Source organism: Oncorhynchus kisutch, linkage group LG17, assembly GCF_002021735.2.
Source record: "Oncorhynchus kisutch isolate 150728-3 linkage group LG17, Okis_V2, whole genome shotgun sequence".
Lineage (NCBI taxonomy): Eukaryota > Metazoa > Chordata > Actinopteri > Salmoniformes > Salmonidae > Oncorhynchus > Oncorhynchus kisutch.
The window spans coordinates 29,648,344-29,669,401 of NC_034190.2; the positions used below are offsets into that span (position 1 = coordinate 29,648,344).

Below are 21,058 nucleotides of genomic sequence, written 5' to 3' on the forward strand. Positions count from 1 at the left end.
GGTAATACTCATACTGTAAGTTTGACCTATTAATTAATATGACCCACAATATAGAGTTCCAAATAGTTATGGATTCTTAAGTTATAAAATGTATATAACTGGGCTTTACCTACATACCTTGCTTTCATTTAAATGCTAAAAAGTTATCAAGACTTCAAGTGTTCCCCGTCTGCCCTAAAATCTGAGACATTAGATTGTTTGATTAGATGTCATTACTCATATTGTACCCAGATAGCACACATATTTCTCACCAACGTTAGCATGATGTTTACATGATACATCGGGAAGATGTAGTATGGAGAGCGTTTGGTAATTGGCAAGATCTCAGTGAGACGTATGTGTGCTATCTGGGTATTGAATGGTCTAAATTGGTCAAATTGCACCAGATAATCTGCTTCACCCACATTTTACTGGTGGTTGAACTTGAAGGTGAATCAGAAGTGCAGAGAAAGTTGTTTCCCATGTTGTTTCCCCTGTCACCACTAAAACTGTGATCACATTGCACCATCTAGAGGCAAAAGTGAGCCTGCTATATCTTATGTCAAACCCTGCATTTTATTTTATTTATTTTACCTTTATTTAACCAGGTAGGCAAGTTGAGAACAAGTTCTCATTTACAATTGCGACCTGGCATACCAACTGGTCAAAAGCATAGTTTATACCTGCGGTATATTCATTACGTCTTGCAACAGAAAACACTTCCCATTTAATAACCTAACAGAAACAAACAGAGCAAATGGAATGAAGGGACCTACCTGTTCAATAGAAACTCTTGTTTTCGTTGCAAAATATTTTCCGTTTATACACCCCTGGTTCTAACATGGATCCTGTGTCCTGATCTTACCCATATTCTGATTGTGCCCACATTTTCAGGCGTGTCTGTACGTGGTATTTTATTTCCAGCCACTGTCTCATCTCATTCTTCACATTGTGACCAGATTTCCTGGTCCTGTATGACGCATATTGAAGCCCTAAGTCAATGTTGTCAGCTGTAAATGATTTTAGAGGGCGGTATAATGATGATTTAAATCAAATAGTATTTTATTTGTCACATGCGCCAAATACAGTTGAAGACTTCACTGTGAAAAGCTTACTTACCAGCCCTTTCCCAACAATGCTGAGTTAAAAAGTACGAAAGACTTGTAACACAATAAAAAAACAATAAGGAAGTGCATGTGAAGAATGTGGGAGTGTGAAATTATGTCTATGTGTGAGTGTGTGTGGCGTCAATATGCATGTGTGTGTGTTTTGTTTGTGTTAGAGTATGTAGTGTGTGTATGTGCGTGTTGGTGTGTCACAGGACCAGTGTTATGGGCGGGCCTTACGAGGCCTGGCCCACCCTACCACTCCTCGCCCATCCAAATAAAATGTTGAAATATTGATCATTTATTTGACCGAGACCCACGCTGACAGAAAGACGAGTTAATCTCAGAACGAGCTAAACAGTGCCCCGTTGTCTTAGTAGGTGTAGACCATGTGTCTGATGCTGTCTGGACAAAAAGTGTATAGCATCTCATACTATTTCTGGAGAGACAGCATCAGATACAGGACTACATATAGTAAGACAAAGGGGTGCTGTTTCGCTCATCAGATGCTTTCTCTGGTGAGAGAGATTCTGCAGAGAGAAAGAGGCGAAGCGAAAGCGCTTACTCTCGCCATAGTCTGTCCAGAATAAGCCCGATGCATTTATATGGGCATAATATGCAGACTTAAGCTTGAGCTTAAGCTCGACCTACTGTCGTGCCTTTGGGACAATAACTCACATTGTTAGGGCGGAGACATGAGCATCTCCTCATTATTTACAGAACTCTGATTTCAGCCTCTGGCAAATCGGAAAGGAATGTTGGCTGGCGTGTGCACAGTGCACTATTAGGATGGTGGCTTCCCCTAACGTATACAATGCACTCCCCCGACCTCCTTTCGGTAAATCTGACCACGACTCCATTTTGTTCCTCCTGACCTTATAGGCAGAAACTCAAACAAGATGTACCTGTGACAAGAACTATTCAGCGCTGGTCTGAATCCATGTGTCAAGATTGGTTTGATCACACGGACTGGGATATGTTAAGGGTAGCCTCAGAGAATAATACTGATGTATACTCTGATTGGGTGAGAGAGTTTATAAGGAAGTGCATTGGAGATGTTGTACCCACTGTGACTATTAAAACCTACTGTCGTGTCTTTACTATCATTAATTAAATGAGGACTTTTAGTTTTTATGAAAGATTCCCTGTAATTATTATTACGCGATTAAACTGATTAATCATGTAACTGTAATGCAAGTGGGAACACTCGGAGTGTGGTGTCAGGAAAACAACCTCTCACTCAATGTCAACAAAACAAAGGAGATGATCGGGGACTTCAAGAAACAGCAGAGGGAACACCCCCTTATCCACATTAACGGACAGCTGTGGAGAAGGTGGAAAGTTTTAAGTTCCTCGGCGTACACATCAGGGACAAACTGAAATGATCCACCCACACAGACAGTGTGGTGAAGAAGGCGCAACAGCGCAACAGCGCCTCTTCAACCTCAGGAGGCTGAAGAAATTTGTCTTGTCACCTAAAACCCTCCCAAACCTTTACAGATGCACAATTGAGAACAACCTGTCGGCTGTATCACTGCCTGGAATGGCAACTGCACCGCCCACAACCAAAGGGTTTGAGGGTGGTGCGGTCTGCACAACGCATCACTGGGGGAAAACTACCTGCCCTCTAGGACACCTACAGCACCTGTTGTCACAGAGAGGCCAAAAAGATCATCAAGGACAACAACCACCCGCTACCATCCAGAAGGCGAGGTCAGTACAGGTGCATCAAAACTGGAACCGAGAGACAGAAGTTACTTTTCAATCTAAATGCCATCAGACTGTTAAACAGCTGTCGCTAACACAGAGGCTGCTGCCTACATAAGACTTGAAATCATTGGCCACTTTAATACTGCTACTTTAATAATGTTTACATATCTTGCATTACTCATCCCATATGTACTGTATTTTTATACCATCTATTGCATCTTGCCTATGCCACTCGAACATTGCTCAGCCATATGTTTATATGTATATATTCTTATTCCATCCCTTTACTTAGATTTGTGTGTATTAGGTAGTTGTTGTGGAATTGTTAGACTACTTGTTAGATATTACTGCACTGTCAGAACTACAAGCCCAAGCATTTTGCTACACTCGCAATAACATCTGCTAACCATGTGTATGTGACCAACACAATTTGTTTTGAGATATTCATATGTTAGTCACAGATACAGTTGAAGTCAGAAGTTTACATACACCTTAGCCAAATACATTTAAACTCAGTTTTTCACAATTCCTGACATTCCTAGTAAAAATGGTCTTAGGTCAGTTAGGATCACCACTTTATTTTAAGAATGTGAACTGTCAGAATAATAGTAGAGAGAATGATTTATTTTAGATTTTATTTCTTTCATCACATTCCCAGTGGGTCAGAAGGTTACATACACTCAATTAGTATTTGGTAGCATTGCCTTGAAATTGAGTCAAACGTTTCGGGTAGCCTTCCACAAGCTTCCCACAATAAGTTGGGTGAATTTTGGCCCATTCCTCCTGACAAAGCTGGTATAACTGAGTCAGGTTTGTAGGACTCCTAGCTCGCACACAATTTTTCAGTTCTGCCCACACATTTTCTATAGGATTGAGGTCAGGGCTTTGTGATGGCCACTCCAATACCTTTACTTTGTTGTCCTTAAGCCATTTGCCACAACTTTGGAAGTATGCTTGGGGTCATTGTCCATTTGCGACCAAGATTTAACTTCCTGACTGATGCCTTGATATGTTGCTTCAATATATCCACATAATTTTCCTCCCTCATGATGCCATCTATTTTGTGAAGTGCACCAGTCCCTCCTGCAGCAAAGCACCTCCATAACATGATGCTGCCACCCCTTGCTTCACGGTTAGGATGGTGTTCTTTGGCTTGCAAGCCTCCCCCTTTCCCTCCAAACATAAGGATGGTCCTTATGGCCTAACAGTTCTATTTTTATTTCATCAGACCAGAGGACATTTCTCCAAAAAGTACGATATTTCTCCCCATGTGCAGTTGCAAACCGTAGTCTGGCTTTTGTATGGCGGTTTTGGAGCAGTGGCTTCTTCCTTGCTGAGTGGCCTTTCAGGTTGTGTCTATATAGGACTCGTTTTACTGTGGATATAGATACTTTTGTACCTTTTTCCTCCAGAATCTTCACAAGGTCATTTGCTGTTGTTCTGGGATTGATTTGCACATTTTGCACCAAAGTACGTTCATGTCTAGGAGACATAATGCGTCTCCTTCCTGAGCGGTATGGCGGCTGCATGGTCCCATGTTGTTTATACTTGCGTACTATTGTTTGTACAGATGAACGTGGTACCTTCAGGCGTGCGGAAATTGCTCCCAAGGATGAACCAGACTTTTTTTTCTGAGGTCTTGGCTGATTTCTTTTGATTTTCCCATGATGTCAAGCAAAGAGGCACTGAGTTTGAAGGTAGGCCTTGAAATACATCCACAGGTACACCTCAAATTGACTCAAATGATTTCAAGTAGCCTATCAGAAGCTTCTAAAACCATGACATAATTTTCTGGAATTTTCCAAGCTGTTTAAAGGCACAGTGTCACGCCCTGACCATAGAGAGCTGTTTATTCTCTGTTGGTTGGGGTGTGATAGTGACTAGGGTGGGTCATCTAGGTGATTAATGGTTTATGTTGGCCTGGTATGGTTCCCAATCAGAGACAGCTGTTTATCATTGTCTCTGATAGGGGATCAGATTTAGGCAGCCATTTCCCCTTTGTGGGATCTTGTCTACAGATAGTTGCCTGTGTGCACACCAGTGGCTTCACATTTAGTTTGTGCTTGTTTGTTTGTTTGTTTTGCTTGGTGAGTTTCTATTTATTCAAATATGTGGAACTCTATGCACGCTGTGCCTTGGTCCAATCATTTTGATGAGCGTGACACACAGTCAACTTAGTGTATGTAAACTTCTGGAATTGTGATACAGTGAATTTTAAGTGGAATAATCTGTCTAAACAGCTGTTGGAAATATTACTTGTCATGCACAAAGTAAATGTCCTATCCGACTTGCCAAAACTATAGTTTGTTAACAAGAAATTTGTGGAGTGGTTGAAGAACAAGTTTTAATGACTCCAACTTAAGTGTATGTGAACTTCCGACTTCCAACTGTACCTTTAAAAGGTAGGAGCGTGGATCAGAAAACCAGTCCGTATCTGGTGTGACCACCATTTTCCTCATGCAGAGTTCCATGTCTCCTTCACATAGAGTTGTATCAGTGTCACGTTCGTTATAATGAGTGGACCAAAGCGCAGCGTGAGTAGAGTTCCACAGGTGAAACTTCAAACAACAAATAAATAAATTAATGTGCAGTTTGTAGCGCACATAGCACTAAACAAAAACAATATCCCACCACGCAGGTGGGAAAAGGACCACACTAGGTATGATCCCCAATTAGAGGCAATGATCATCAGCTTCCTCCAATTGGGAACCATACTCACACCGACATAGAAATTAAAGACTAGAACACCCCCTAGTCACACCCTGACCTAAATCACCATAGAGAACCCCGAGGGCTCTCTATGGTCAGAGTGTGACAATCAGGCTGTTGATTGTGGCCTGTGGAATGTTCTCCCACTCCTCTTCAATGACTGTGCAAAGTTGCTGAATATTGGCGGGAACTGGAAAACGCTGTTGTCCCCGGCGATCCAGAGCATCCAAAACATGCTCAATTAGTGACATGTCTGGTGAATGTGAAGGCCATGGAAGAACAGGGAAATTTTCAGCTTCCAGTAATTGTGTACAGATCCTTGAGTCATGCATTATCATGCTGAAACATGAGGTGATAGCGGCGGGTGAATGGCACGATAATAGACCTCAGGATCTCATCACGGTACCTCTGTGGATTGAAATTTCCATCGATAAAATGCAATTGTGTTCCTTGTTCCGTAACTTATGCCTGCCCGTACCATAACCCCACCTCCACCATGGGGCACTGTGTACGCTGACATCAGCAAACTGCTTGCATACACAATGCCATTCATGCTGTCTGCCATCTGCCTGGTACAGTTGAAACCAGGATTCATCCGTGAAGAGCACACTTCTCTTATTTCAGCTCATGAAACATAGGAACAACAATTTACGTGTTACATTTTTTGTTCAGTATAAATGTAAGTTTTGCCAAAATTATATAATTACACCTGTCTAAATAAAAATAATCTAAATACTTCACCAGAGAGCATGACTTAGCCACAGATGATCATTGGCCCAGATCATTAGCTCAGCAGCCACAAGAGGCTGCTTAGGGGAGAACAGATACATGATAATGGCCGCAATGGCGCAAATGGAATGTCATCAAACACCTGGAAACCATGTGTTTGATGTATTTTATACCATTCCACTCATTACCACGTGCCCATTCTCCCCAATTAATGTGCCACCATCCTCCTGTGGTGTAGGCTTATGCCTATTTAGGAATCCTGCAATTTGGGCAGCACGCTTATAGCTGATTGAGTTGCGGCTGTCAGTGAAATCTAAAATGTGTGTGTCTTGAGTATAATTGAAAAAGTTCCAACCAAAAGAAGAGGAGGGGTGGGTAGCTATGATGAGGCGTGTAGAGGAGACCGGGGATGGGTGTAACACATTTCACCTTTTCATTAGTTTCTCAGAGATCGTTTATGGTAGTGTATTCAAAACTTGATACAAACAACCTACATCTGTCCTTTACAACTTGGTGTCGTTACTATATATGTAAATCAAACTGCAAATGCACGGTGTTGTCTTAAATACAAGGAGTGAAGTGTAACAATTTACCCCATAGTCTGGGTTAGTTGTAACAGTGCTTGTGGTGAATTGTAACAGAATGAAAAAAGTGAGTAAATCATGACATTCAACTAATTATTGAACACCTTAATTGAGACCATGGGAGCCGACCGGCGTACATGATGAGACGGTCCTGAAGGTTCGACCTCGGGGCAGGGATTTCCAGTACCTGGTTGAGTGGGAGGGTTATGGCCTGGAGGAGAGGATCATCTCTGAGTTCCAATGCTGACACCCTCCCAGGACAACCAGGTGGCGTCCCTAGAGGAGGGGGGGGGGGGGCCCTGATCTGTTTCACCTGTCTTTGTGATTGTCTCCATCCCCCTCAAGGTGTCACCCATCTTCCCCATTATCCCCTGTGTATTTATACCTGTGTTCTCTGTTTGTCTGCTGCCAGTATGTCTTCTTTGTCCAGTCAACCAGCATTTTGTCTCAGCTCCTGCTTTTCCCCAGTCTCTCTTTTTCTCGCCCTCCTGTGTAAATGTAGCCAATGAACCTTATGCATATGTTGGGTTGGCGAGATCTAGTATTATGGTTTACATGCAACCACTCAGTAAAAAAAACAATATATATATATATATATATATATATATATATATTTGGATGTTTATTACCATGCAATTGGTTTCTCACAGGCTTCCACATAGGTCTGTCTCGATGATCCTCATAAAAATAACAATTATAAAATGCCTTATAAACTCAGCCTTGGGTTAAGTTAACCCTTCATCATGACAAATATTGTACAATTGAACAGTGGATTCAGTGGTGTGTAATGTGACGTCAACTGTGAGTCTGAAACCTTTATGATGCTCAGTTTAAGTCTAAGAGTAGGATTTGACACTTTTCAAACATATGTATTTAATTTTCCCTTATACACAGTCATGTACCTTAGGATTTCACGATCCTAATTCCTTAAAAGTAGCTTTCATTCATCATTTTATATAATAATAATAAATACAAGCTTTTATGTTGTCAAACAATCTTAAACTCTTGACTTGACCAACCTGTAAGGTCGTTGTGGGGGCTAAAGACAGAAAGTGCCCCACATTAAAGTAAATGTACCTTAAAACACACACACACACAACCATACACACACACACAAGATACAGCGAAGGCACAGGTGATGTTGTGTATCTGCACAGATGCTGTGCTAGGCTCAGTCACACCCTGATGTGCATCTGCTTGCGGTAGAACTCATAGTCCTCTGGTACAGTATCTGATGGAAAAAGATAGAAAGAAATATTATAACGTAGCCAGGTTAAATTCAAATTCAAGAAAATGATATTCTGAGAGCGTTGACGTACCGTTGCAGCGATAGCCCAGGTTGGACCAGATGATTTGCTCCTGGGAGAAGCAGAAGACGCCCAGCCTCCCGCCCCTCATTGAGGTGTCCACCACCACGCCAGAGTCTGCCACCAATGTCATGCCTTCATACAGCCTCACCCTGTGACATGGGTATACACAATGATCTCTCTATACACTGAGTGTACAAACCACCTGCTCTTTCCCTGATATAGGTTGACCAGGTGAATCTAGGTGAAAGCTATGATCCCTTATTGATGTCATCTTTTAGAGGGTGAATGATCAAGACAAAAGATTGCCTTTGAAACGGTTATGGTAGTAGGTGCCAGACGCACTGGTTTGAGTATGTCAAGAACTGCAACGCTGCTGGGTTTTTCACTCTCAACAGTTTCCTGTGTGTATCAAGGATGGTTCACCACCCAAAGGACATCCAGGCAACGACAAGTCATTTATTAAAGAGGACAAAGGAGGCTGACACAAATTGTGCAATAGACGGGCTACAGTCCAGTATAACATTGGTGCCCAAAGACCCATTAAAGAATTTGTCGTACCTTGACACGAATGGTGTATGGCAACCAACGACCTTACAGAGTTCCACTTCTTTCAGAAAAAGACAATAAACTGCGGTTGCAGTGGGCTAAGGAACAAAAACACTGGACAATGGAGAATCCCAGTTCCTGTTGTTTCACGCTGATGGACTAGGGCTAGGACTAGGACTAGGGTATGGAGAAAACCAGTACATGTTTCCATCATGGCTCGTGTCAACATTGCAGGCTGGTGGTGGTAATGTGGTTGTGTGGGGTGTGTTTTCATGGCACACATTGGGCCCCTAGATACAAGTGGAGCAACATTTGAATGCCACATGATATCTGAACATCCTTGACCATCAGATTCATCCCTTAATAGCAGGAGAGTGTCCATCTGTGAATGGATTTCTTTAGCAGGATAATGTCCCATGCCACAAGGATAGGATTGTCCAGAAATAGTTCCACAAAGGTGACAGTGAATTCAGCTTACTGCAGTGGCCTGCCCAGTCACCAGATCTCTGTGGGATGAGATGGATCAAGATATTCGGAGTAGAGATCCAGCCAGCTTGACACAACTGTGGGAAGCATTGGAGTCAACATGGGCCAGTATCCCTGTGGAACGCTTTCGGCACCTTGTAAAGTCCATGCCCCGACGAATAGAGGCTGTTCTGATGGGAAAGGGGGTGCAACTCAATATGAGGATAGATATGAGGATAGTGTTCCTAATGCTTTGTACATTCAGTGCATAATCTGAATTATATACAGATAGCCATAAAGAGCTATAGATCTATCTCTATACAGAAAACGTCTCAATTAAACAGTGATGAACATTTGTGATGATGAAGTGCATTGGCAGGAGAATACAACTAGGAGTAGAGCATTTGTGGCTGTAATGCCCTTTGATGTTTTGCTCACCTGATGTAGCCCACCTGCGGGCGGTGGCTGAGGTGCCAACGGTAAGATGTCTTGTCCCTCCAGCCCACATTCCTGGCGTCCTTCCACAGCAGTGTGACTTCACCCGGGGTGTCGCCCGTGTGCCACAGGGCATTGCGGAGGTATTCACCGGGACCCGTACGTGACTTAACTGCCTGTAGAGCAGAACGAGTAAAGTCAAGTGTTTGGCTGTGGTAATCTAATATCTATTACATTTGAAGTTGAGGCATGTAGCTGGAACAACACAACATGATGGAGGTGGGATGTGTACTCCTATTGATATAAGACAACTTTGAAGGTCTGAAAACATCTGACACACGTTTGATGTTGGAGTGTAATGTCCCTTTAAAGCCAACAGATGCAATTTTCTGTGTCCCCCACCTTCAGTTGCAGGCCTGGCTGGGCCATGGCCCTAAAAGGCAGTGACTGCCAGTAGGTCTGCTCCATCTGTTTCCACATGACCACGTAGAAGCTGGACGAGTCCTGGTAGCTGAAGATGAAGCCCACATAGTCATCGTCCGTGGCCGTGTTGATGTGGAACGTCCCCTCAAAGTCTACCCCGTTAAAGGCTGTGACGCCTGGTGGGGATCAGGTGGAGGGAGAGAGAGATACTTGACTTGTCATGCTCTTTATTGATACAGCTTCATTTAAAACTGAGAGAAAGTGGGATAAAGACAGGGGGAGGAAAGAAAGACAGACATAAAGATACACAGAGCGACAGAAGGAGGTTTACAGACTTACCTATGGCCAAACCAGGGTCGCTGTTCATGGTTTGAACAATTTCCATACCCTAAAACAAAATTCCAGAACAATTCTTAATGAATTAAAGTACATACAATGTAATGTTTGTTTTCTATCTAGGAATATTCCAAATGGTCACCCGATTGAGCACTATCCAGTTGGGGTCGATTTGGGCTTCGCCCTCCTGGTCCAGGATGACCGTCTGATAGGCTCTGAAGTCGGTCATTGTGACCTCAGCGCTCTCTGGACACACGTCAATCAAGTCTATCACTGAGTCATTATCAAAGTCATTCTCGCACATGTCACCAATGCCATTTCCTGATTGGACAAGGGGGACAGAGGGAGAGATCAAAACACAAAATATACCACTCTGAGAACACCGATGGGGATGGGAGTATAGAGAGAAATAGGTTACTCTGGTATGACATGCAGTATATTTTAGGACAAACATACATAGGTCCCTGTGGTACCTTGTCAGCAGGCCAATAAAATTCCAAAACATTTAAAACAGAATATGAAATTCTAATCTAACTTTAATTTCCAGTAAAAAGTGCCCCCCTCTCTCTGCCTGTCTGGAAAGTAAAGTAACAGATTGGGCCTTTAATCCTGTTAAGACTGGGCTACAAAGCATTTATTTCACCGTGACTCCTTCCATACTGTCAGTGTCTGTCTGGCTGGGGTTGGGGATGAGCCGGCAGTTATCCGGCCCGGGAGGTCCAGTATCTGGAATGCCATCGTTGTCGTCGTCATCGTCGCATTCGTCGCCGATGCCGTCGTTGTCTGAGTCCAGCTGAGAGCTGTTAGGGACGTCTGGACAGTTGTCCCTGGAGTCCTGGTGGCCGTCCCCATCCCTTGACACATGAGGACAAGACAGGGACATTAGAAACAGGCTCATTGACCTAGCAGGCAAGACTGGTTGAAATGATGTCAGCCTGACGTATTTTTCAACGTCATGGTCTTTCTTTTTCCCAACACAGTTAAACCAAAACCACGCCCCGTTATTCAGAGGGGCGTTCTACTACACTCCCATTGGCTAGCTAGCATTGTCTCACTCACAGGCGATCAACGCAGAGACAGTGACCTTCCAAGGGAAGGAAAGTGTAATTGAAAAATTAGCTGCCTACCGTAATGCAGGCCTATTATTATCATGTTTGGTAACATTTGCCAATGTATTTATTTTCAGAGTTTCAATGAGTTGTAAAAATGTCTCAATTGAAGGTAAGCTAAGTTAACCTAGGCTACTTAACGTTACTAGCTCTGTATTTGAAGTTGTTACATGATTAGTAGTAGTCTATTATCAGGTAAAAGCATATGCTTATTGTTCATAATTTCTCAAATATTTATTAGCTAATCATTCTGTCGAATACGCTATGCTACAGCCATTGAATCTGTCATGGAGCGTTAAGGGACGTCAGTGGCTAGCTCGGTCCCATGACATTATCTTATTAGATTTTTCAATCTTGAAGTGCACGGGCAAATGTTATTAATCAGTGACTGAAATTTTGCGCTACGTGATATTCACTTCCAGACTTGGAGACTTGGAGAGAGCTCAAAGCGTTGTAGAACGCCCCTCTGAATAACGGGGTGTGGTTTAGGCTTAACTGCATTGAGAAGAAGAAAGACGCGTCATGGTCAGTTTATATACTTGTAAAATGATGTATTTTATACATATCTTTTTAATGACAACAAAAATACAGCTTTACCTGGTTCAGCCTGGTTGTCATCTGGAGATATAACCAGATAACAACCAGGTAAAGGGGTCATTTTTGGGTTGTTATCTGGTTCTGAAGCCCCCTAAACCAGAAAACTAGTAGGATCACTCACATATCCTGGTTGGTGTCACACACATCTCCCACCAGGTCATTGTCCATGTCAGACTGAATGGAGAAAAGACATTTCAAAGATTTCCTCAATAAACTATATTTTTTATTTCAGCTCTAAGAACTGTATTCTTGACCTCTGACCTGCAAGGGGTCGTTGACTTCTGGGCAGCTGTCACATGCGTCTCCCACTCCATCCCCGTCACGGTCCGTCTGCATAGGGTTGGGCATCTTGGGACAGTTGTCCAGCACGTTTGGGATACCTGGCGAGAGGATGAGAAGGAGGAAGGTGAGCGATTGAATTGCGGTCTTGGGTCCGTATTCACAAAGCGTCTCAGAGTAAAAGTGCTGATGATCTAGGATTAAATCCTCCCTGTTCATATACTCTTATTCATTATGATCTGAAAGACAAATGTCACGTTCTGACCTTTATTTCCTTTGTTTCGTATTCATTATTTAGTATGGTCAGGGCGTGAGTTGGGGTGGGCAGTCTATGTTTGATTTTCTATTATTTGGGGATTTCTATGTTTCGGCCTAGTATGGTTCTCAATCAGAGGCAGGTGTCATTAGTTGTCTCTGATTGAGAATCATACTTAGGTAGCCTGGGTTGCACTGTTTGTTTGTGGGTGATTGTCTATGTTGATTGCTTGTTTCAGCACAGTTCTTATTAGCTTCACGGTTGTTATTTTGTTTATTGTTTTTGTATAGTGTTTCAGTGTTCAGTGTTTTCTTTATTAAAATTAATGATGAACACATACCACGCCGCATTTTGGTCCTCCGATCCTTCTCGCCTCTCCTCTTCAGATGAAGAAGAGGACGACCGTGACAACAAAAGTGATCCTATATTAGCAATGCTACCCTGGAGGACTGAAACACTTAGGTTTTCCATTCTCTCCCTCTAATCAGGAACTAAATCAGACAAGGAACACAATCAATACAATGAATCAATCAATTAACTACCAGGTGGGGGGGAAAAACAGCAGTAATTTGGTCCTTGTGGGACAGTAATTGAATAGCCCTGTCATAAGCGATCCATAGCCTACCATCCCCATCAATGTCATTGTCACAGGTGTCTCCAGCCCCGTTTCCGTCGGTGTCCTTCTGGCTGCCATTGGGAACATTGGGGCAGTTGTCACACGCATCCCCATATGAGTCTGTATCAGAGTTCTGTTGGTCCTTGTTGGGGACCAGACGGCAGTTGTCCTAGAAAAACAAAGAGGAAACACAAAATGGTGGGAAGTGGAGTCAGGGAGATTCCGTTTTGCTTAGTGAACATTACCCCACACTGACAGAATACAAGGCTAGACTGACCTCCACGTTCTGGATTCCATCTCCGTCCGCATCTTCGTCACACTGGTCACCTATACCGTCTCCGTCTGCGTCTTCCTGGCCAGAGTTGGGTGTGTTCACACAATTGTCCTGCACAGGGAACACAACACATCATTTTTAGGGCAAGTAAGACATTTTGTGTGTGTGTGTGTGTGTGTGTGTGTGTGTGTGTTTGGAACAGGCTTACAGCTCGACAGTGATAGTCATTGTCTATGCAGGGGAGAGGCTGGTCGGGGTAGCCATCGCTGTCTGTGTCTGGACCACACGTATACCCATTTCCTGCCCAGCCCACATTACACTGGAAGAGATATTCAGAGAGAATATACTAAGTAGTAAAAAAATGGAACATGATTTCTTAATGATGTGATACTGTATAGCCAGATTACAACCAACTGGTTTCTGTTACAATCAGATAAAGACGTCTTTTCCATGACAGTGCATTTAGGGAAATATGTCATATTTTGGTGATTTGTCTAGTTGCTAAAAAGATATTGAAGAGATAGTTCACTCAAATAAAAAAATGGTATTTTGGTTTCCTTACCCTTTAAACAGTGTATGGACAAGGTATGACAGCAATCCATGCTTTGGTTTAGTTTCCCTGGTACTAAAACATTAGCATGTGGAAACAGTGCTAGGGAACTAAACCAAAGCATACACTATCCATACACTTACAGGGTAAGGAAACCAATGTGTCATTTTGTAATTTGGGTGAACTATCGCTTCAACAACTTCCTTTTTTTTTGCCTATTGAGATGTGCTATATGTGTCTTACCTTGCAGGAGACCTTGGCAGCACCCTTTATGACACAGTGGCCGTTGACGTCGCAGGGGTTGAAGCCCAGTGTGGCGCAGGACCTCCGCAGGAAACAGCCCACCGTCTGGTTGCCCACAAAGCTCTCCTTACACAGACCACACCTGAACGAGCCCTGAGGGGGGAGAGGGACAGGAGGGTAAAGGGGGGAGGGAGAGAGAGGAAGGGTGAGAGGGAGAGATGGAGGAGGGAGTTGGGGGAGACAGAAGGGGAGAGAGAGGGAGACAGAGAAAGACACAAAGAGAGAGAGAGGCAGAGAGAGAGAAAATTGTGTATTTCTTTAAGTGGTAAATCTTTACTTTAGAAACCTCTGACTCCCTTTCCTCTACTGACCTCTGTGTTGATGCAGACTGAGTTGGGGACGCAGGTGTTGGAGAGGTCAGCACACTCATCCACATCTGTGCACTCCTACAGAGACAGACAAAACACAACAATTTAAGGACAATACATCATGGCCATAAAGGCAATCACTTTGGCACGGTGCACATCCATACAGTGGGTGAGAAGAGGTGTCAATAGTGATGCTGTGTGTGCATGGCATGCATGTGCAAGGCTCCCGTGTGTGTGTATGTGTGTGTGTGTGTGTGTGTGTGCGCACAATGTTTACATTTGTATGTGGGTGTGTGTGAGAAGCAGGGGGTCTTATGTTGGTCAGACCTGCTTGTGGCTCTTGGCAAACTCCACCCCAACCCCACTGAGGAGGGATCCTGAGAAGCCGACGGGACAGGATTCACAGGTGAAGCCCTTGGCCGTGTTTACGCACCCCTCGGGCGAGAAACAGGGCCGGGCTACGGCACACTTAGACATAGAGACAGAGAGAAACAGAACGTAACAATACAAATGTCATTGTATTTGTGTTATTTTCGCACTGCAAAGTGCTTCACTTAATGAAGGCTGGCCGCCAAACATCAATTTACTAATTGTTATTCTCTTGCAACTGGGTTGTCGAGAGAAATCATGTGCCACCTTAGCTACAAAGTTTTTGGGAATCTAACCCAAGAATGTTAAGGAAATATCATGCTATCATTTTTTGGTGCTCAAGAAATAGAACCCTTAGAATACCTCGTCAATGTCCTGGCAGTGGGTGCCATTCCCCGTCATGCCTTCTGGGCAGGCACCACAACGGTAGCCTGGGTACTCCCGGGTCTCTGTACAGGGAACGCCCTTATAGCAGAGGTTGGGCTCGCAGCGAGAGTGGGGCTCGTGGAAGCCTGGTTAACAAAGTCATAGAACATACCAGACCAGCCTTCAAAATAGGATTAGACATTTTTCAGCATGCCTTCGAGCCTGCACAGAGTGCCATACGGGCAGGGTTTTCATTTTTTTTTACGTATAAATGAATGATTATGTACCCATTGATTCTTGAAGAATAGCCCTTATAAATGCCTCGTAAGCTTAGTTCAACTGTCGTATTCCATCAGAACCCATAAGCTTGTGTTACTCCAATGTTTGTAAACAAAGTAAATGTTTAAAAAAACTGTAGCCTCAAAATATAATTAAAACTATAATTTTGACATCATGGATGGTCAGTCCTTCCATCCATAGCTCTGTCTATGAATTTGAGAGTGGTTACATTTCTCCAGCCCCATCGCTCAGCTTATTACTGAAACAGTGGCGGGGAGCTCTCCTTTTTTACAGTTAATTTTTACAGTGAACTTTTCCATTGGTCTTGCCTGGCGCAATGCAACCAATCAAACACAGCTAAAGTATTTCATAGATTTCAATATAGCTCTCTGTTGATTTCCTGTGCTTCTCGTCTATTTTTGTTGACCCTTTCTTGACTTTATCCCCTCTGTTTCATACACTAAGTCCCAGCCTTAGTATAGTGCTGCTCTTCAAGCACTCACCACACGCTTGGCACTCCAGAATGGTGTTCCTAATCAGAGACATCTCCTTCACCTGTGAAGATCACAAACATACATCAGTCACCAGAAATGTCTCATTTTTTAAACTGTATTTGTACGTATACTGTAGTTACTCTGGAGAACAAGGGTATTTGTCCATTTTTATTTATTTATTTTTCAGTGGAAAATGTCACGTTTATTTAATGAATAAAGCAAATATTTTTTTATGACATACCTACAGTAGAAAAGGGGATAATGCAGTATCTTTTTTCTAATAATGTAAACTTTATTTCTCAACTCCTAATATTGACCAATTACACTTAATGGGGTATCTGACTTAGGCTTTGATAAACTATCTAGCAAATCTATTCATTTTAAAATGTTGATTACTTTCCCTTGCCATTATCATTCACCTGATGATAAGACAATACGTGAATCACTGTCACTTCCTCCTGTCCCCCCCCCCCCCCCCCCCCCCTCACTCTCTTACCTGTTCCCTGATGTCCTCTCGGAGTTCACCCAGGATCTGGTTGAAGATGATCAGCTGGCCAATCAAAGCCTTGGTATGGTCACCTGACACAGAGATGTCCAACCATTAGAACATAAGCACAGGGAAGCATTTAAAGTAAATTATAGCATTATACCGGTAGCTATAACTGTTACTTAGTATTTGGGTAGGGGAAGGTTGATAAACCAGAATTTTTCTGATTGATACTCACCCAGAATGGCATTGACATCGGCACCAGCTATGGAGACAGAAAAGTCCACTTTAATCACAACACAACACAGTCTAGTTATCTTGATATGCTATTCCTAACAATGCCTCTCACATACATGAACTACTACCTGTAAACATCCCTGGCATTCAAATGGTCATGCTGAAAATACACCAACTTGTAATGAGATGACAAAAGAACAACCAGTATGACATTTCTATGTTATTTATGTTGCCTCACCACTAGAGGGGGTTAAAGTGATAAGAATACAGGTTCTATTAATCCAATGAGTCCGTACGGTTCGCACGTTTCGGAAACATACTGTGGGACATTGTGTGTTTGAGCTACAGACTTCTGGGGTGGATCCCAAAGGGGACCGGGACCTGGATCTTTTATAAAAAAGTCTGAATGGTTTGAGCTACAAACTATTAAAAGCTATTTATGAAAATCTGAGACTCTCACGAACACGTACGTTCTGCTCTATGACGCCCACAAACTACACACGAGTCATTAGAAGGTAAGGGGTTCTTCTACATAAGAAGATCATTGGAAATTCCAGGACATAGTGTCTATAATACTGTAATAAGCTTACATAGTTGCTGTCACAAACTCAAAACACACAGTTGTCACTGACTAGTTGAATATTAATTTCCCAGTGAGCAAACAAGTTCTGTACTGACAGCATTTGTATACATTTATTTTGATCAGGTTTTTGCTTTGGCAAACCTTATTTCTTTATTGACATGTCAATAAAACTCATGAATGCAACTGTTTATGTCAAATGTCGTGTTCTACTTTATTGTGAGCTTTTCAGATAAATGAAAAGCCTATTTTTGCTGGGCTCTCCGGACTGACAGAGTTAACTGACCAACCACCTAAGGAGGATGTGGATGGGCATATATATCAGCAGATATCAAAGGTAACAGTCTCTCTATATAGATGGGTTGCCTCCCAAAATGTACCGATGTTCCAGCTTACACATCTGTAAGTAATACATGTCAATTTGGCAGAGAGGAAAGGGCAGAGTTGGGACTTCTGGCTTTCCTACATCACTGCCTTATGTACCTGTTGCCCTAGCTTGAACATCCCCCGGACACAAAGTAGTACAGTAGCTAGCAAGATAGAGATCACGGAGGTCATTTTTTATGAGTGCATTTCCCAAGTGCCTCATCTGAAACAACTACCTTCAATAAAACCACTACAAAGGTTTTGCCTGCAAACGTCTTCCTTGGGATTTGTTTGGAGAGTTGTCTGTCTGAAGAGGACCTTCCCCGGAACATTTTTTACCCCTTTTCAAATCCGTCATTAATCCCAGACCTAGTGCTGTTGCTCCTAGGTCTGCGTTTCCGAGGCTGAAGTGAACACAACATTATTTTTTATTTATTTAACCTTTATTTAACCAGGTAGGCTAGTTGAGAACAAGTTTTCATTTGCAACTACGACCTGGCCAAGATAAAGCGTAGCAATTCGACACATACAACAACACAGAGTTACACATGGAATAAACAAAACACAGTCAATAATACAGTAGAACAAAATAAAACAAAAAGTCTATATACAGTGGCATTATATACATTATAATAAATTTGTATGAGGATCATTTGCATGTGTTTATGGTTGTATACCTTAAACACATGGAGTGGCAGGTAGCCTAGTGGTTAGAGAGTTGGACTAGTAACCGGAATGTTAGAAGATCAAATCCCTGAGCTGACAAGGTGAAAATATTTTGTTCTGCCCCTGAACAAGGCAGCTAACCCACTGTTCCTAGGGTGTCATTGAAAATAATAATTTGTTCTTAACTGACTTACCTAGGCAAAATAAAGGTATATTGTACCTGAATTTTGAAAATATGTATCACCCTGAAATGGACAATCGGTCAAGATTCCTGCTTTGGCTATGGAGCCACCCAGAGCCATTTTCAGAGAGTCCACTGAGCCCTGAAACACACACATGCACACAGTGCAGTTAAAGATGCACTATAGAAAACTCATTTAATGGTTGTTAAAATTCTATTAGTTTGCCTTATTTCAGTTTATGTGACAAAACAAGCAAGTATAGTGTAAGTATAGTTGTACCATCTAAACCGCTGTGAAATACATTTTCCATAACTAAAAATATTGTATTTTAAGCTGTTTGAACACAGATAGAACAATGAGCAAGATATTTCTTCCAGTGGAGGCTGCTGACGGGAGGATGGCTCATAATAAGGGCTGGAACAGTGTTTGATACCATTCCACCTATTCGCTCCAGCCATAACCATGAGCCTGTTCTCCCCAATGATGGTGCCACCAACCTCCTGTGATTTCACAGGATGTATAAATGTGAAGCATCAGGTTGGAGTTTCCGCTCACTACCAAATATGGTGACGAGACGAAGCCCAATGACTGGCAGTGGCATATTGTTCTGCCCAACAGGATTAGTTGCACATGCAAACCGGCACATGATTCATTTGCTCCCATTGGAAACGACAGTCTCTGGTCTGTCTTGGGTTAGTTATCAAAATCTTTGGTGCGCGTGTGCAATAACTCAATTCGCCCTTGAACTCCTCCTAAACAATGCAAAATGTTTTACTTTGGCAAAGGGTAAAGTCTACATAACGCAGTCCACTCTGTTTCAGATTCTAGTTTTGGAAACAGAAAATTGAATATTCTGTACAGACCAAATGTTAAATTGATGAGAAAATTTGCAGAAAGTCAAAATCCATCTTGCTTCATCTTCTCACAGTGCCGGTGTTGTGCCGAAAATCCCCCCCTGACAGAATCCCCCCCCCCCCCTTTGCATTCTTCATGCTGCGACTTGCTTGCTAGTTAAGATTTCTGCTCTTCACTCCTTTGTCAGTTAAGCCTACATTGATTTACTGATTTTAGTAACAGAAAGCATTTTTGTTTTCGGTTTGCGGTTTGGCTATTTGTTTCAAGTGTAGCTTGTATGGCACCCTGGGTGAACCCCCCCCTTCAGTGGGGGGGCGGTGAATGCCGCCATGGGCAGCTGGCCATGTCGCCCGTACCTAAATCTGCTATTGATTTTTGTATCATCTACCTATGATGAAAATTACAGGCCTCTCTCATCTTTTTAAGTGGGAGAACTTGCACAATTGGTGGCTGACTAAATACTTTTTTTGCCCCACTGTATATAGCACAAATAGAACAGATCTACCACTACTTAGACTTGCTTTCAATGAGAATGACAGATCTATATCTCACATGTTAATGTGAATTTGGTTGGGTTGCCAAGAAAGTTACATATTGCAGCTTTAAATTGTGTGCGCAGTCTTATTGAACTCTCTCACACACAAAGCGGCATGGTAAGTGGAAATTCATGCTAATTTGTATTTGGAGTGAACTACCACTTTAAATCAATGTCTAGGCCTAAGACTATGATTATGCAACCAACCCAGGCAATGTTCTCTACAGATCCCCTGACTGCAGCTCCTCCAAGACTAAAAGTGTCTGCTAAATGGCATATACTGCCGCAAAGAAGAAATACCAGCCTGTTCAGAGAAGCACAAGATTGAACTTCACTTTTTAGAGTTTTCCCCCGTTAGTTAACACTATCAACATTTCCATCTACTGTGGGAATTGTGATCGAATCAACGTCACATTAGCCCCTTTCAATGCAACATGACAATCACGGTCGGGAGTACATGCGCTTGTTTTGAGATCAAGGCTAGAGCTGTATCCATATGTGTACATTTGTTTATCTTCTTTGCTAGTTAGTGTGTTATTTAGCCCAGTTATAGCAAATGTCTTGTCTGAAATGGGAGAGTGATTACTTCCTACAAGAGCACAAAATGTGTACATTTCTAGCCATCTTTGAAAAATGAGTCAGGTAAAGAGCTTTTTTATGTCTTAAAGCGGCATTGTTGTATTTTGAGACAGGCTTGAATAATCAAATAAGTAGCCAATAGGCAGAGGGTAGAATACATTTTTGTCTGATTCTCTTTAATAATAATAATGCATTTGATTTTGTAAAGTGTTTTTTTGCATCAAACACAATATAACATGTTCTGTCACCTCCTTGTCTGAAGTTGGCTGCTACTGTAGGCTGAATGATACAACAGCTATTTCCATGTTAAAATGTTATGGGATGCATTTTCTCCCCAAAATTGCTTATGGTAGGCCACTCCGGTACAGTAGGTCTACATTATGATCAAATAGACATTGTAGCCTACCTGGCCACTTTTAAAATTGTAACTTAAAGATGG

At 42.5% G+C, this 21,058-nt stretch overlaps 1 protein-coding gene across 1 annotated transcript in view; it reads right to left on the reverse strand.

The window, feature by feature from the left end:
- Window positions 1-7,670: 7,670 nt before the first annotated feature.
- The window catches only part of LOC109908443 (thrombospondin-3b), a 31,421-nt gene continuing 18,033 nt past the window's right edge, over window positions 7,671-21,058 (reverse strand). The window contains exons 4-23 of the mRNA XM_020507079.2: window positions 18,689-18,791; window positions 16,858-16,884; window positions 16,629-16,711; window positions 16,142-16,193; window positions 15,357-15,505; window positions 14,952-15,092; window positions 14,628-14,702; window positions 14,257-14,409; window positions 13,672-13,782; window positions 13,467-13,574; window positions 13,199-13,358; window positions 12,300-12,418; window positions 12,160-12,212; window positions 10,993-11,186; window positions 10,475-10,653; window positions 10,336-10,384; window positions 9,976-10,172; window positions 9,577-9,749; window positions 8,137-8,276; window positions 7,671-8,048 (exon numbers count right to left, since the gene is read on the reverse strand). Coding sequence (XP_020362668.1) covers window positions 7,993-8,048; window positions 8,137-8,276; window positions 9,577-9,749; window positions 9,976-10,172; window positions 10,336-10,384; window positions 10,475-10,653; window positions 10,993-11,186; window positions 12,160-12,212; window positions 12,300-12,418; window positions 13,199-13,358; window positions 13,467-13,574; window positions 13,672-13,782; window positions 14,257-14,409; window positions 14,628-14,702; window positions 14,952-15,092; window positions 15,357-15,505; window positions 16,142-16,193; window positions 16,629-16,711; window positions 16,858-16,884; window positions 18,689-18,791 — 2,322 coding nt within the window. The 3' untranslated portion in view covers window positions 7,671-7,992. The remainder of the gene's footprint in view (window positions 8,049-8,136; window positions 8,277-9,576; window positions 9,750-9,975; window positions 10,173-10,335; window positions 10,385-10,474; window positions 10,654-10,992; window positions 11,187-12,159; window positions 12,213-12,299; window positions 12,419-13,198; window positions 13,359-13,466; window positions 13,575-13,671; window positions 13,783-14,256; window positions 14,410-14,627; window positions 14,703-14,951; window positions 15,093-15,356; window positions 15,506-16,141; window positions 16,194-16,628; window positions 16,712-16,857; window positions 16,885-18,688; window positions 18,792-21,058) is intronic.